Below are 16,902 nucleotides of genomic sequence, written 5' to 3' on the forward strand. Positions count from 1 at the left end.
CCTGCTGCTGACTACGCCACCTCCCTCACGGCACAGCTGGGTAATTTCAAGAGACAGCAATTTTGTCTTACTTACACAGTACTATTAGTATGTCCCTTGGAGAATCCTACAAGTGCTTTAGCTGTAATTAATATGGGGTAACATTCTCTTCCAGAATAATTTAAATTATTCTAGCTAAAGTAAAACTTGATTCTTTGGCAGATTTTACAAGACTAAGGCTATATTGTAGGGAAAATGAAGTTATCTTTTATCTAAACATGTTTGCGGGAACTTAAGAGAACAATATAAGGCTGTTTCTACTCAAAGTGTGTTGATGGACCTCGAGCATCACGAACATCTGGGAACTTATGAGAAATTCAGAGTCTTCAATCCTAAACTAGAACTACAGAATCAGAACTTTCACGATATGTGATGACTTGCGAGCAAAACCTGGCCTGAGAAGCATGGATTATACATTTGACAGGCATCAGGCAATGGAAGACCTGGGGCATAAGTCTTCTCTGGGGGATCTCACATATGTACAGAAACTACAGAGATTGACTAAAAGCTAAAAGAGTTGTGATTGACCCTAGTCTAATCAATGGCATTAAAGTAGAAGGAAGAATGTATCCCTAGAAGGGTACTGGTCAGCACGCAATATAGAAAAATAGGGTCCAGGGAGTGGAATTAGCAATGCTTATTCAATCATGGCCTGAATGTCATCTTCTCAGTACACGCCCCCTCTCTTTGCTCTCCTTTAGCCTCACTAAACAGCCCATGTAATTATAAATAGGTCTCTCTTTTTATTTTTTCCCAAGACACCAAGCGTGATCAGGCTCTTATCTATTTGATGGGACAGAAGTAGGACCTTTAGTTACTTAGAGCGCTCAGATCAATGTTGTACCTGCCCCAACCAAGCAATTCACACACACACACACACACACACACACAAACAATACAAAATGAGTGTGAAAAAGATCTACACATAGTTTTAGATATAGTTATAGTGGTGTGCTGGCGTCAGCTCGTCCCTGCTCAAGAACAGTTTTTTTAAAATTCAAGAATTTTGTGAGATGGTTGTCAAACCATTCATAGCTTGAAATTAACCACATGGGAGTATTCATGTCATGGAATAAACTAAAGATCAGGGCCTTCTTGTTTGAAAGAACAAGACTGTTTATATCACTGTTTATGGGTGATACAGAAATCCTTATGTTCATCAGTCTTGTAGAAATATATTTGATGTTCTTAACTTTGTCCATTGAGAGGATCTAGAAGCAAAGAAACCCTAGTAGCAATGAGCATTCCTAAGATCCCAGATTTTGATTTCTAAATACCATTTCTCACTAAAGGGAACCAGAGTTCCTTGGGAAAAAATGGCTGATTCCAGGGCTACTCAGGGGAAATAAAAGAGAAACCTGGACTGTCTTACATCAGAAAGTGAGGAAGTTCCCAAAAAATGATAGATTAAAGAATACTGGATAATCTGTGTGCTGTGCTGGTGGATATAGCTCATTATAAATTTGTTAAAAACCCATGGAATGTACAAAACCAAGAATGAACCCTAAGGTCAACTATAGACATTGGGTGATAATAATGTATTAATGTACGTTCATTGATTGTAACAAGTGCACAACTCTGGTATCATCTTTTGATAGTGGGGAAGCTGTGTGTAGTTGCGGTAGGATGTATATACTGGAAATCTCTGTACTTTCCACTCAATTTCGCTGTGAACCTAGCTGCTCTAAAAAATAGTCCGTTAAAAAAAAAAGATTTAAAAAGAAGAAAGAAGACAAGAAAAGAGAATACAAGATCGCACTTGAAAAAGCTCCAGTGGACAAAACTGAAAGAACCTGAAAATCAAAATGAAGAATGATGTAAGAGAGTAACTTAGTTATACATGAGATCATGCTGATATAAATAAACAAATAAATGATTGCGGGAGAATGGAGAGCTCTCCCTACAAAAGAACATCAATTCATAAATACAGAAGAATGATGGAATTAGAAAGTCATCATATTGCAACCACCACAGTAACAATGGTTTCAGTCAAAAACCATCCGTGGATGCTAAAACTAGTGGGTGACAATTTGAAGAGGAACACTATATTTCCAGTCTCAAAGGTTTCTCCCACCAGCTGCTTGTTAATGACAAAGGAAAAAATTGAACTTTACAGTAGACTAAGCTAGTGAACACAACTTTAACCAAGTGTTCCAAGTTAAGGTCATCAACACTGGGGCAATGTTCCTCCTGATGGGATGAAGTCTTGATGCAAATTTCCAGGCAGAGGTTCTGACTCACTGGGTCCAGAGGAGCCTGAGAATTGACATTGGAAACAAGCTCCCCAGAGGTTTGGCTGTAGGTGATCCACAGACCATGACTGACTGATGGGCATGACATCCTTGTTATACTTGCCCTTCAAGCTCTGAACAAAGTTGTGCCTGCATACACCTACGAAGTATCTCTTGCTACCATTTCTATCTGACCATGTGTCTTCCTTCAACTTGGCAGAAATCCCCAGCTGCCTGGAAAACTTCCTGCACATTTTCAGAACCACCCCCTAGCTCTGTGCCCCACCGACAGTGGCCCCTCTGAAGCTCTCCTTGGTTACCTTTATGGGTGCCAATTTCTTTGGAATTCTGAGAGTTAATCATCAGCTGAAGAAGATCCACTCGGTGCTAGAAGCAGAAAGAGAAATGTCAATGGCAGAAAGTTACTTGTGAAGACAGAAATAAATCAGGAGTGCATATTTCACACCTCTTCCCTGAGAATATGACCCCTTAAAGAGCAGAAGGCTGACGAGTACTGACTAAGTCCTCAGTGACCAAAACATCCACCTACAAATCTTAGAGAGCATGATGTTTCCCTGAGAGAAACCCAGCCATCATGTCCATCTGCTTTTTGGTCCTCACTCTCTCTGATCTTTGGTTTCTCTGGCTTTTGAAACAGCTTCTTAACTAAAGAGTTATCTGCTCTCTCTCCTGTCATACCTGTTTGCTTAGGAAAAGATCCATGACATCAGTCCCTGTTTTCCCTCCAACTTTCTTTTTATTTATTTATTTATTTATAGAGCAGGTTCTTATTAGTTATCAGTTATCCATTTTATAGATATTAGTGTATATATGTCAATCCCAATCTCCCAATTCATCACACCACACCTGTGAAGCCATCTGGGCCTGGGCTTTTGTTTGTTGGAAGATTTTTAATCACAGTCTCAATTTCAGTGCTTGTGATTGGTATGTTTATATTTTCTATTTCTTCCTGGTTCAGTCTCGGAAAGTTGTGCTTTTCTAAGAATTTGTCCATTTCTTCCAGGTTGTCCATTTTATTGGCATAGAGTTGCTTGTAGTAATCTCTCATGATCCTTTGTATTTCTGCACTGTCAGTTGTTACTTCTCCTTTTTCATTTCTAATTCTATTGATTTGAGTCTTCTCCCTTTTTTTTTTTTTTTTTTTTTTTGCGGTACGCGGGCCACTCACCGTTGCGGCCTCTCCCGTTGCGGAGCACAGGCTCCAGACGCGCAGGCTCAGCAGCCATGGCTCACGGGCCCAGCCGCTCCGCGGCATGTGGGATCTTCCCGGACCGGGGCAGGAACCCATGTCTCCTGCATCGGCAGGCAGACTCTCAACCACTGCGCCACCAGGGAAGCCCGAGTCTTCTCCCTTTTTTTCTTGATGAGTCTGGCTAATGGCTTATCAATTTTGTTTATCTTCTCAAAGAACCAGCTTTTAGTTTTATTGATCTTTGCTATTGTTTCCTTCAGCTCTTTTTCATTTATTTCTGATCTGATCTTTATGATTTCTTTCCTTCTGCTAACTTTGGGTTTTTGTTGTTCTTCTTTCTCTAATTGCTTTAGGTATAAGGTTAGGTTGTTTATTTGAGACATTTCTTGTTTCTTGAGGTAGGCTTGTATAGCTATAAACTTCCCTCTTAGAACTGCTTTTGCTGCATCCCATAGGTTTTGGATCGTCGTGTTTTCGTAGTCATTTGTCTCTAGGTATTTTTTGATTTCCTCTTTGATTTCTTCAGTGATCTCTTGGTTATTAAGTAGTGTATTGTTTAGCCTCCATGTGTTTATGTTTTTTACGTTATTTTCCCTATAATTGATTTCTAATCTCATAGCATTGTGGTCAGAAAAGATGCTTGATATGATTTCAATTTTCTTAAATTTACTGAGGCTTGATTTCTGACCCAAGATGTAATCTATCCTGGAGAATGTTCCATGTGCACTTGAGAAGAAAGTGTAATCTGCTGGTTTTGGATGGAATGTCCTACAAATATCAATTAAATCTATCTGGTCTATTGTGTCATTTAAATCTTGTGTTTCCTTATTAATTTTCTGTTTGGATGATCTGTCCATTGGTGTAAGTGAGGTGTTAAAGTCCCCCACTATTATTGTGTTACTGTCTATTTCCTCTTTTATAACTGTTAGCAGTTGCCTTATGTGTTGAGGTGCTCCTATGTTGGGTGCATATATATTTATAATTGTTATATCTTCTTCTTGGATTGATCCCTTGATCATTATGTAGTGTCTTTCCTTGTCTCTTGTAACATTCTTTATTTTAAAGTCTATTTTATCTGATATGAGTATTGCTACTCCAGCTTTCTTTTGATTTCCATTTGCATGGAATATCTTTTTCCATCCCCTCACTTTCAGTCTGTATGTGTCCCTAGGTCTGAAGTGGGTCTCTTGTAGACAGCATGTATATGGGTCTTGTTTTTGTATCCATTCACTGAGCCTGTGTCTTTTGGTTGGAGCATTTAATCCATTCACGTTTAAGGTAAATTATCAATATGTATGTTCCTATTATCATTTTCTTAATTGTTATGGGTTTGTTTTTGTAGGTCCTTTTCTTCTCTTGTGTTTCCCACTTAGAGAAGTTCCTGTAGCATTTGTTGTAGAGCTGGTTTGGTGGTGCTGAATTTTCTTAGCTTTTGCTTGTCTGTAAAGCTTTTGATTTCTCCATCGAATCTGAATGAGATCTTTGCTGGGTAGAGTAATCTTGGTTGTAGGTTCTTCCCCTTCATCACTTTAAATATATCATGCCACTCCCTTCTGGCTTATAGAGTTTTTGCTGAGAAATCAGCTGTTAACCTTATGCAATTAACCTTATGCAGTATGTTATTTGTCATTTTTCCCTTGTTGCTTTCAATAATTTTTCTTTGTCTTTAATTTTTGTCAACTTGATTACTATGTGTCTCAGCATGTTTCTCCTTGGGTTATCCTGTATGGGACTCTCTGCACTTCCTGGACTTGGGGGCTAATTCCTTTCCCATGTTAGGGAAGTTTTTCAACTTATAATCTCTTCAAATATTTTCTCAGGTCATTTGTCTCTCTCTTCTCCTTCTGGGACCCCTATAATGTGAATGTTGTCCCAGAGGTGTCTTAGGTTGTCTTCATTTCTTTTCATTCTTTTTTCTTTATTCTGTTCCGTGGCAGTGAATTCCACCATTCTGTCTTCCAGACCACTTATCTGTTTTTCTGCCTCAGTTATTCTGCTATTGATTCCTTCTAGTGTAGTTTTCATTTCAGTTATTGTATTGTTCATCTCTGTTTGTTTGTTCTTTAATTCTTCTAGGTGTTTGTTCTTTAATTCTTCTAGGTTTTTTTTTAAACATTTCTTGCATCTTCTTGATCTTTGCCTCCATTCTTTTTCTGAGGTCCTGGATCATCTTCACTATCATTATTCTGAATTCTTTTTCTGGAAGGTTGCCTATCTCCACTTCATTTAGTTGTTTTTCTGGGGTTTTATCTTGTTCCTTCATCTGGTACACAGCCCTCTGCCTTTTCATCTTGTCTATCTCTTTGTGAATGTAGTTTTTGTTCCACAGGCTGCAGGATTGTAGTTCTTCTTGCTTCTGCTGTCTGCCCTCTGGTGGATGAGGCTGTCTAAGAGGCTTGTCTCCAACTTTAATTCTTAATGAATGACCGCATAAATCAATCCCCTGATATTTGCAGAGTTCATCGGCAGCTTTTGTAGAAGCATCTTCAAGCCCTTCACCCTTCCAGAATGCTACACATTCTTCAGTGACATCCTGAGTACCCAGCCCTGTCCCCTGACCTGCAGACATACTTGTGCTGGCCTCCAGCCCTCATGAAGGCAGAGCTGGGTTAACCCACTTGTGGCTTCATTGGCCAGAGAAGACTCCTGCCCACTCCAACTATGAGTAAGCTCAACTTTTAAAATGACTACACTGCATCAGGTGGCTGACAGGGCCTTCCATTGGACAACCTGTGAAATAGGAAGCTTGGAACTGAAGTGATTCTTTGCCAAGCTAATATTTGGTGAAATACCAGTGAAATCATTTTTAATCAGTAACTTTTATCCCTTAACCATTTATTGAAGAAAAGTGGTAAACTCCTTATCTCAATAATATTTATGCAGTGACATACTAATTGGCATGCCTATTATTATATTTAAATATTGCTCTCTGGCTCATACTCTTATTTCCTTCCCCAACTTCCTCCTTATTCATTCCCCCCAAATTTTAGAGCCCTCCTATTCTAAACTCTATAGCTTTCTATCTACCTTTAAAAAATGTAGAGATATGCATAAGAAATATGTGTACAGCTCAATAAATTATCAAAAAGTGAGCCCCCTCATGTAACCACCACCAGACTTTACCGTTTGTTTATCTTTGAGGCGACTCTCTTTCATCCTTTTTACAGACTTCGCTAAAAAATTCACAGAACTTTTTGGAAACAGAGTAATATTTAATACTTCAAAGACTGGGGTGAGGAATGGAAATAATACTGTAGAGAAAAAGATAAAAGGAAGCACAGTGAAAATGCAAAGTTTACTTGGCGCAATCATAATTTGCTCTACCAATCAAAAACGTAAAACCACCAGGATACTCAATCATGACCCATTGCCTCTATGACCTTTGCTCAGACTTCGAAGCCAATGACTGAGCAAGGCCAAGTCCACATACAGGGGCTATCACTGCAGCAGTGAGATCAGTGGCCTCTTCTGCATCTTTGGATTGACTAAAGGAACTGGATTACATTCTGGGACTTCATGGCCTTTAATTCTTGGACTAGCATCTCTTTGGATAAACCAGACTGTAATCTGTTGCTTCAATTAATTGTGCAGTTTAAAAAATAATAATCATGATAGAAATAATATGGTGCGTGTCTTTCCACCACAATGGAATGTAATTAGAAATCAATAACAGAAAGAAAACTGGGAAACACACAAATATGTGGAAATTAAATAACACACACTTAAATACCCAATAGGTTGTAGAAGATATCAAAAGGCAATCAGAAATTACTTTTAGATGAATAAAAATGAAGATATAATATACCAAAACTGATGGGATGGAACAAAAGTGGTGTTCAGAGAGATATTTATGGCTATATGTTTAGATATTAAAAGAACAGAGATCTCAAATCAAGAAGCTAAATTTCCACCTTAATACACTGAAAAGAGAAGAGCAAACAAAACATAAAGTGAGCAGAAGGTAGAAAATAGTAAAGATAAGTGAAGAAACTATAATGAACAGGAGAATAAAAAACAATGGAGAAAATCAGTGAAAACAAAAGCTGATGTTTTGAAAAGGTTTTTTAGATAGATTGGCCAAGAAAACAAGAGAAAACTCTCAAATTTTTAGCATCAGAAATTGCTACTGACATTTTAAAAATGAAAATGACTATAAAGAAATCTACATATACTCAATAACTTGTAATAACCTATAGGAAAAGAATCTGAAAAAGAATACATATACAGGGACTTCCCTGGTGGCACAGTGGTTAAGAAACTGCCTACCAATGCAGGGGACACGGGTTTGATCCCTGGTCTGGGAAGATCCCACATGCCTCAGAGCAACTAAGCCCCTGTGCCACAACTACTGAGCCTGTGCTCTAGAGCCCGCGAGCCACAACTACTGAAGCCCGTGCACCTAGAGCCCGTGCTCCACAACAAAAGAAACCACCACAGTGAGAAGCCCGCGCACCACAGTGAAGAGTAGCCCCCACTCGCCGCAGCTAGAGAAAGCCCACGCGTGGCAATGAAGACCCATCGCAGCCAAAAATTAATTAATTAATTAATTATTTTTTAAAAAAGAATACATATACGTGTGTGTGTCTGCATAGCTGAATCACTTTGCTGTACACTTGAAACTAACACAACATTGTAAATTAACTTTATTTCAATACAAAAAAGTAATCTATGAACAACAGTATGGCAATAAATTAGAAAACTTAGATAAAATGGATGGATTCTTAGAAAGACACAAACTATAGAAACTGACTTAAAAAGAAATAGACAATCTGATATACCTATAAGAAGTACAAAGTTTTAGTTAGTAATCAAGAAACCACCCACAGTTTGGCAAAGAAAAGCTCATGTCTAGATGGTTTCAATGGTGAATACTACCAAATATTTAAAGAATTAACACCATTTTTTTAACAAACTCTTCCAAAAATTGGAAGATGTTGGAACACTTCCAAATTGTATGAATCTGTACTGAAACCAGGCAAATCAGATAAGATGGTTCTTTGGGACACCAGTCCACCATCTTCCTGGTCTACTGGCTTTCCTAATAAAGTCACTATACCTTGCTTCAATCAGTCAATCAATCAATCAATCAAACCAGCACAAGTAAAGAAAGCTACAGACCAACATACCTTATACCATGGGTGCACAAATCCTCAACAGAATACTAGCAAACTGAATCTAGCAACATATAAAAAGTGATACACACCATAACCAAGTGGGGTTTATCCCAGGAATACAAAGTGTTATAATAAACCATGTCAAAGGAATAAAAAACAATGACCACATGATCATCTAATAGATGCATAAAAAGCATGTGACAAAACCCAACACTCTCTTGTGATAAAAATACTCAACAAACAGGAACAGAAGGGAATTTCCTCAACTTTAGAAAAGGCATCTATGAAAAACTAAGCTAACACTATTCTTAATAATGAAAGACTGCATGCTTCCCCTAAGCTTAAACTTTCCCTAAGTTTAAGAACAAGACTAGGAAAATCATAAAGACAGAAAGTAGGCTGGTGTTTACCAGGGGCTGGGGGCAAGGAATAACAGGGAGTTATTGTTTAATGGGTATAGAGCTTCAGTTTCACAAGATGAAAACAGTTATGGGGATGGACAGAGGTGATTTTTATACAACGATGTGAACGTATTTGATACCGCTGAATTGCACACTTAAAAAATGGTTAAGATGGAAAAAAAATGTTTATCATGAAATATATCAAATACAAAGTGTAAATAAAATACATATGTATAATTTAAAGAAGAAAAAAAAAGAACAAGACTAGGAAGCCTCTCTCATCACTTCCACTCCACACTGTACTAGAGGTTCTAGCCAGGGTAATTAGGCAACAAAAGGAAATAAAATGCATCCATATAGAAAATGAAGTAAAACTCCTCCACCATCAGATAACATGACCTTGTATATAAAAAATCCTAAATAATCCACTAACATCCTATTAGAACTAATACACAATTTCAACAGGGTTTCAGGAAACAAGGTCAATATACAAAATCAATTCTATTTCTATACACTGTAATAAATAACCCAAAAGTGAAATTAAGAAAATAACTCTATTTATAATAACATAAAAAAAGAATATTTAGGGCTTCCCTGGTGGCCCAGTGGTTGAGAGTCCGCCTGCCGATGCAGGGGACACGGGTTCGTGCCCCGGTCCGGGAAGATCCCACATGCCGCGGAGCGGCTGGGCCCGTGAGCCATGGCCGCTGAGCCTGCGCGTCCGGAGCCTGTGCTCCGCAACGGGAGAGGCCACAACAGTGAGAAGCCCGCGTACCGCAAAAAAAATAAATAATAATAATATTTAGGAATAAGTCAACAAAAGAAGTGCAAAACATCTACCCTGAAAACTGCAATACTGTTGAAATAAAGAAAATCTAAGTAAATGAAAAACATCCCATGTACATGTATAAGAATACTAAACATTGTCAAGACAGCAACTCTACAGATTTAACTCATTCCCTATCAGAATTCTGGCTGGCTTCTTTGTAGAAACTGAAAAGCTGAATTTAAAATTCATATGCAATTGCCAGGGGCACAGAAGACCCAAAACAATCTCGAAAAAAAAAAAAAATAAAGTTGTAGGACTCGTACTGCTGATTTCAAAACTTATCATAAATCTATAATAATCAAGGCAATGTCATACTGGCATAAGAATGGACATATAGATAAATAGAATAAAATTTAGACTCTGGAAATAAATCCACTTGTCTATGGTAAACTGCATGTTGAGAAGGGTTACAAGACCATTCAATGGAGACAAAATAGTCTTTAATAAAAGGTTCTGGGATAAGTGGATAGCTACATGCAAAAGAATGAAATAGACCCTTACCTTACACCATATACAAAAATAAACTCAAAATAAATCAAAGACCTAAACATATGAGCTAAAACCGTACAACTCTTAGAAGAAAACCAATGAATGGGTAGATCTTCATGACCTCAGATTTGGCAATGGATTCTTAGACATGACACCAAAAGCACAGGGAAAAAAAGGAAAATAAAGAATTTGTGCATGATGAAAATAAAAAATTTTTCACTTTAAAGCAAACTAGCAAGAAAGTGAAGAGACACCTACAGAAAGGAAAAAAAACTTTCCAAATCATGTCTGATAAGGGACTCTTACCTAGAATATATAAAGAACACTTACAACTCAACAACAGAAGTATTGAATATAATCTAACTATAAATGGGCAAAATATTTGAATAGACATTTATCTAAAAAAGATTGTGGGGTAACAGTTTGGCAGTTACTTATAAGTTAAACACAGTTACTATATAACTCAGCAATTTCACCTCTGACTACATACCCAAAGAATTGAAAACAGGTATTTAAACGAAAACTTGTACATGAATGGGCATAGCAGCACTGTTCGTAATAGCGGAAAGCTGGAAATGACCCAAGTGTCTGTCAACTGATGAATGGATAAACAAAATGCAGAATGTCCATATAATGGGATATTATTTGGCCATACAAAGAAATGAAGTACTGATATATGCTACAATTTAGATTACCCTTGAAAACATCATGATAAGTGAAAGAAGCCAGCCACAAAAGCCCACATATATGATTCCATCCATACGAAGTGTCCAGAATAAGCAAATCTATAGAGGTAGGAAGTACATTAGTGGTTGCTTAGGGCTAAGAGGAGTGAGAGGTTATAGTTAGGTACAGGGCTTGTGAGTTGACAAAAATGTACAGCAATTGACTGTAGTGATGGTTGCACATATCTTTGAATGTACTAAAACCCTTTTTTTTCCAACCTTACTGAGTTATAGTTGAGATACAGTACTGTATTAGTTTGGGTACAGCATAATGACTTAACATACGTATATTGTGAAATTAACCCCATAAGTTTAGTTAACATTCCTCACCTCATATAGTTACAAAAAAATATCTTCCCTTGTGATGAGAACTTTTACGATCTACTTTCTTAGTAATGTACAAATATATCATACAGCAGTGTTAACTATACTCACATTGTACATTACACTTTCAGTACTTTTTATGTTACAACTGAATATTTACACCTTTTGATCACTTTTATCCAATTCTCTCACCACTCAACCCACACCTCTGGTAACCAAAAATCTGATCTTTTTTTTCTATGAGTTTGGTTTTCTTCTTCTTCTTCTTTTTTTCTTTAGTTTAGTTTTTTTTTTATTCTACATATAAGTATTTGCCTTTCTCTGTTTGACTTATTTCACTTAACGTAATACCCTCTAGGTCCTTCCATTTTGTTGCAAATGGCAGGATTTTCTTCCTCTTCTGGGTGAATAATATTCAATTGTGTATGTGTGTGTGTGTATATGTATATGTATGTGTGTATATATATATATATATATATATATATATATATATATATGGAGACTCAAGTCCTAGAAGAACCTGGCTTTCTCATATATATATATATATGTATATATACATATATATACACACATATATATGTGTGTGTATATGTACACACACGCACATACAATATCCAGTTGTGTATACTGAATGTTGTATACATTTTGCCTGTCCATTTCATCTGTTGATGGATAGGTAGGATGTAAAAACCAATGAATTATACATTTTACAGTGGTGCATTATATGGCATGTGAATTGTATCTCAATAAAGCTATTATTTAAAAAAGAAAGATAGAGCTTCCCTGGTGGCACAGTGGTTAAGAATGCACCTGCCAATGCAGGGGACATGAGTTCGAGCCCCGGTCCAGGAAGATCCCACATGCTGCAGAGCAACTAAGCCCGTGTGCCACAACTACTGAGTCCACGAGCCACAACTACTGAGCCCATGTGCTACAACTACTGAAGCCCACATGCCTAGAGCCCGTGCTCCACAACAAGAGAAGCCACCACAATGAGAAGCCAGCACACCACAACAAAGAGTAGCCCCCGCTTGCCACAACTAGAGAAAGCCTGTGTGCAGCAATGAAGACCCAATTCAGCCAAAAATAAATAAATAAATAAATAGTTAAAAAAAAAAAGAAAGATAAAGGAAGAAAGGTGGAGAGGGAGGAAAGGAGGGAGAGAAGGAGGGATGGAAGAAGGAATAAAGAAAAAGGAATAAAGTAGTCCACATACTTATTAAGAGAATTAATGGAGAGAGGAGATTAAATTTTAAGATATTCTTGCTATATTCCACAAAGGGATCTTGTGGGTTGTTGAGGGAATCAATTTTCACTCCAAATGCTGTGCCAGTAATCACATCCATGCTGTAGGCCCCAAAGAAGCTGCGTAGAGAAAGATATGAACAACTAAAATCAACACCTCTTTACTCTCCTTACCCAACACATATAACAAGAAGTGCATGTGAAATCAGATGCCCAGACAAGGCAGGTAGAGAGCCACACTCTTTCAGAACCACCTGTTGGTCCATGGAAGAGTCGATGCTACTATCACTCACACATGAGGTGTGTCTGAGGTGCCAGTGATGCAGCTGGCCCTGTGCCAGGAGGGCTGGGGACACTAAGGCAAGTTAGACGTCCCCCCACAAACTCAAGGAGCTCAGTCATAGAGGGATAGACACCCATAATCAGACAAAGTACAGTAGTGTGTTCTGACTACAGGCAATAATAGGTGTATAAGGACTGTGTCTGAGCAGAACCAAGGGTGTAAAATTAACTCATCCTGGGGGAGTCAAGAAAGGGGACGTTGATCATTGATCTGGATCTTGCCTCACCACAAAACCTGTGCTCAGAGCTGATTCCTCTTCAGTGAATTACAGAACAGCAGCACCCTGTTCTGAGTTGCCAGGAACATCATCCCTCACTGTCTTACACCCCTGCTAAGGATCCTGAAAGACCCACACTTCCTCAACTCCAGTGGTCTGTGGTTGACCTGAGGGCAGACTCATTTCTGTGAAATGTAAGAACTAAAAATATTTCTAGTTAAAAAAATAATAAATTACTCCAAATTTGACTTAGGGAATCCCATAGCTAAGTGATCTTATGTCCTCAGTTTTCCCGGGACATTCTCAGTTTATACCTGTTGTTACAGCAGAATTAAAAACAAAAAATCTCAGTTTAGACAACAAATGCTATGATCACTCTACCCATAGCCTGTACAGGGCCTTCTCTCTTTTGAGGCTGAAGGAAGAACAAATGGTGGTTAAGAATTAATATTTAGCATTTTCCTCAGGAAAACTGTGAAGAGATTTAATTTGTTTCAAGTTCCATACCGTAACATTCCTGCCCAGTGCACTGCCTGCCAATATGTACGAAGAGCCTTCCCCACCTCCGCTCCACACCCTCTACACTCAATACTGTGCACAACAATGTTTCTCCTTTCTAAACTATGTGTTTTTGTCTTCCAGAATATCCAAAGTGACAGTTAAGCAGATAAGTTCATCCTGGCTCATGTACACAGGAGAAGACCCTTTCTCTCCCAGCTGCCCTGCTTTCTTTGGCGAGCCACCACTTATTCTGGGGTGGCCCACTGGAGTGGTACCACCACACACTTACTTCTGTCTGGTCACTACAGTAACTCAGCAGTGGGAATCTGGCTCCATGGCAGGCATCTGGAGGGTCTCAATGGAGCTCAGGTACCAGCAGCTTCACCCCTACTTACTTTTTCATGCTGATTGGCTTGCCTTTCTCTGCTTCCTTCTTCAGGTTCCTCACCAACATGTCTCCAATCTGGCTAATGATGGGGAACATCTAGATACAAAGTACAACATCACCTGAAGTTAAATGCAGACTCAAGTCCTAGAAGTACCTGGCTTTCCCAAGCATGGAGCAGTAAGTGGCATTTTATAAGGAATCTTAAAATGTCTCTTCTAGGATGTAAAGATAAAAGACCATCATTAGAAAACTCAAAATCTGCAGACTTCTCTTTGGAAAGGGACTATGATCTTATTTTCTACCTGTCCCTAGAGTCATTCCTTAAGTTTCTAGTTGAAAGTCTTCTTCTTTTCTTACCTCCTTGAGCTTTCCGCTGGTGAAGGCTGGAGACATCAACGATCGTAATCTCTTCCATTGTTCATCCTCAGACAGAGAGATGGCATTTTTCATAATTCCCGTTGGACCAAAAGACTAGAGTCAAAAGCAAAACACAGAGTCTTATTGGCACAGTCCCAAGGTGATTGACCAGATCTGGGAGCCTATTCTTGAAGTTCCAAAGAAATAGCTATCTGGAGAGGGCAGAAAGCAGAAGCAAGAAGAACTACAATCCTGCAGCCTGTGGAACAAAAACTACATTCACAGAAAGACAGACAAGATGAAAAGGCAGAGGGCTGTGTATCAGATGAAGGAACAAGATAAAACCCCAGAAAAACAACTAAAAGAAGTGGAGATAGGCAATCTTCCAGAAAAAGAATTCAGAATAATGATAGTGAAGATGATCCAGGACCTCGGGAAAAAAATGGAGGTAAAGATCGAGAAGATGCAAGAAATGTTTAACAAAGACCTAGAAGAATTAAAGAAAAACAAACAGAGATGAACAATACAATAACTTAAATGAAAACTACACTAGAAGGAATCAATAGCAGAATAACTGAGGCAGAAGAACAGATAAGTGGTCTGGAAGGTAGAATGGTGGAATTCACTGCTGCGGAACAGAATAAAGAAAAAAGAATGAAAAGAAATGAAGACAGCCTAAGAGACCTCTGGGACAACATTAAACGCAACAACATTCACATTATAGGGGTCCCAGAAGGAGAAGAGAGAGAGAAAGGACCTAAGAAACTATTTAAAGAGATTATAAGTCAAAAACTTCCCTAATATGGGAAAGGAAACAGCCACCCAAGTCCAGGAAATGCAGAGAGTCCCATACAGGATAAACCCAAGGAGAAACATGCTGAGACACATAGTAATCAAATTGGCAAATATTAAAGACAAAGAAAAATTATTGAAAGCAACAGGGAAAAACGACAAATAACATACAAGGGAACTCCCATAAGGTTAACAGCTGATTTCTCAGCAGAAACTCTATAAGCCAGAAGGGAGTGGCATGATATACTTAGTGATGAAAGGGAAGAACCTACAACCAAGATTACTCTACCCAGCAAAGATCTCATTCAGATTCAATGGAGAAATCAAAAGCTTTACAGACAAACAAAAGCTAAGAAAATTCAGCACCATCAAACCAGCTCTACAACAGATGCTACAGGAACTTCTCTAAGTGGGAAACACAAGAGAAGAAAAGGACCTACAAAAACAAACCCATAACAATTAAGAAAATGGTCATAGGAACATACATATCAATAATTACCTTAAACATGAATGGATTAAATGCTCCAACCAAAAGACACAGACTTGCTGAATGGATACACAAACAAGACCCATATATATGCTGTCTACAAGAGACCCACTTCAGACCTAGGGACACATACAGACTGAAAGTGAGGGGTGGAAAAAGATATTCCATGCAAATGGAAATCAAAAGAAAGCTGGAGTAGCAATACTCATATCAGATAAAATAGACTTTAAAATAAAGAATGTTACAAGAGACAAGGAAAGACACTACATAATGATCAAGGGATCAATCCAAGAAGAAGATATAACAATTATAAATATATATGCACCCAACATAGGAGCACCTCAATACATAAGGTAACTGCTAAGAGCTATAAAAGAGGAAATCGACAGTAACACAATAACAGTGGGGGACTTTAACACCTCACTTACACCAATGGACAAATCATCCAAACAGAAAATTAATAAGGAAACACAAGCCTTAAATAACACAACAGACCCGATAGATTTAATTGATATTTACAGGACATTCCATCCATAAACAGCAGATTACACTTTCTTCACAAGTGTGCATGGAACATTCTCTAGGATAGATCACATCTTGGGTCAGAAATCAAGCCTCAGTAAATTTAAGAAAATTGAAATCATATCAAGTACCTTTTCTGACCACAACGCTATGATATTAGAAATCAATCACAGGGAAAAAACCGTAAAAATCCCAAACACATGGAGGCTAAACAATACATTACTAAATAACCAAGAGATCACTGAAGAAATCAAAGAGGAAATCAGAAAATACCAGAGATAAATGACAACGAAAATACGATGATCCAAAACCTATGGGATGCAGCAAAAGCAGCTCTAAGAGGGAAGTTTATAGCTATACAAGCCTACCTCAAGAAACAAGAAAAATCTCAAATAACAATCTAACCTTACACCTAAAGGAACTAGAGAAAGAAGAACAAATAAAACCCAAAGTTAGCAAAAGGAAAGAAATCATAAAGATCAGAGCAGAAATAAATGAAACAGAAACAAAGAAAACAATAGCAAAGATCAATAAAACTAAAAGCTGGTTCTTTGAGAAGATAAACAAAATTGATAAAGCATTAGCCAGACTCATCAAGAAAAAGAGGGAGAGGACTCAAATCAATAAAATTAGAAAACAAAAAGGAGAAGTTACAACAGACACCACAGAAATACAAAGCATCCTA

At 38.0% G+C, this 16,902-nt stretch overlaps 1 protein-coding gene across 2 annotated transcripts in view; it reads right to left on the bottom strand.

Moving 5' to 3' along the window:
* The window catches only part of LOC117200989 (cytochrome P450 3A28-like), a 55,069-nt gene that overhangs the window by 14,817 nt on the left and 23,350 nt on the right, over positions 1–16,902 (bottom strand). For both annotated transcript variants that reach the window (XM_049699277.1, XM_049699278.1), the window contains exons 6-10: positions 14,417–14,530; positions 14,067–14,155; positions 12,582–12,730; positions 6,607–6,734; positions 2,591–2,657 (exon numbers count right to left, since the gene is read on the bottom strand). In XM_049699277.1, coding sequence (XP_049555234.1) covers positions 2,591–2,657; positions 6,607–6,734; positions 12,582–12,730; positions 14,067–14,155; positions 14,417–14,530 — 547 coding nt within the window. The remainder of the gene's footprint in view (positions 1–2,590; positions 2,658–6,606; positions 6,735–12,581; positions 12,731–14,066; positions 14,156–14,416; positions 14,531–16,902) is intronic.

Source organism: Orcinus orca, chromosome 16 (genome assembly GCF_937001465.1).
Source record: "Orcinus orca chromosome 16, mOrcOrc1.1, whole genome shotgun sequence".
Taxonomy (NCBI): domain Eukaryota; kingdom Metazoa; phylum Chordata; class Mammalia; order Artiodactyla; family Delphinidae; genus Orcinus; species Orcinus orca.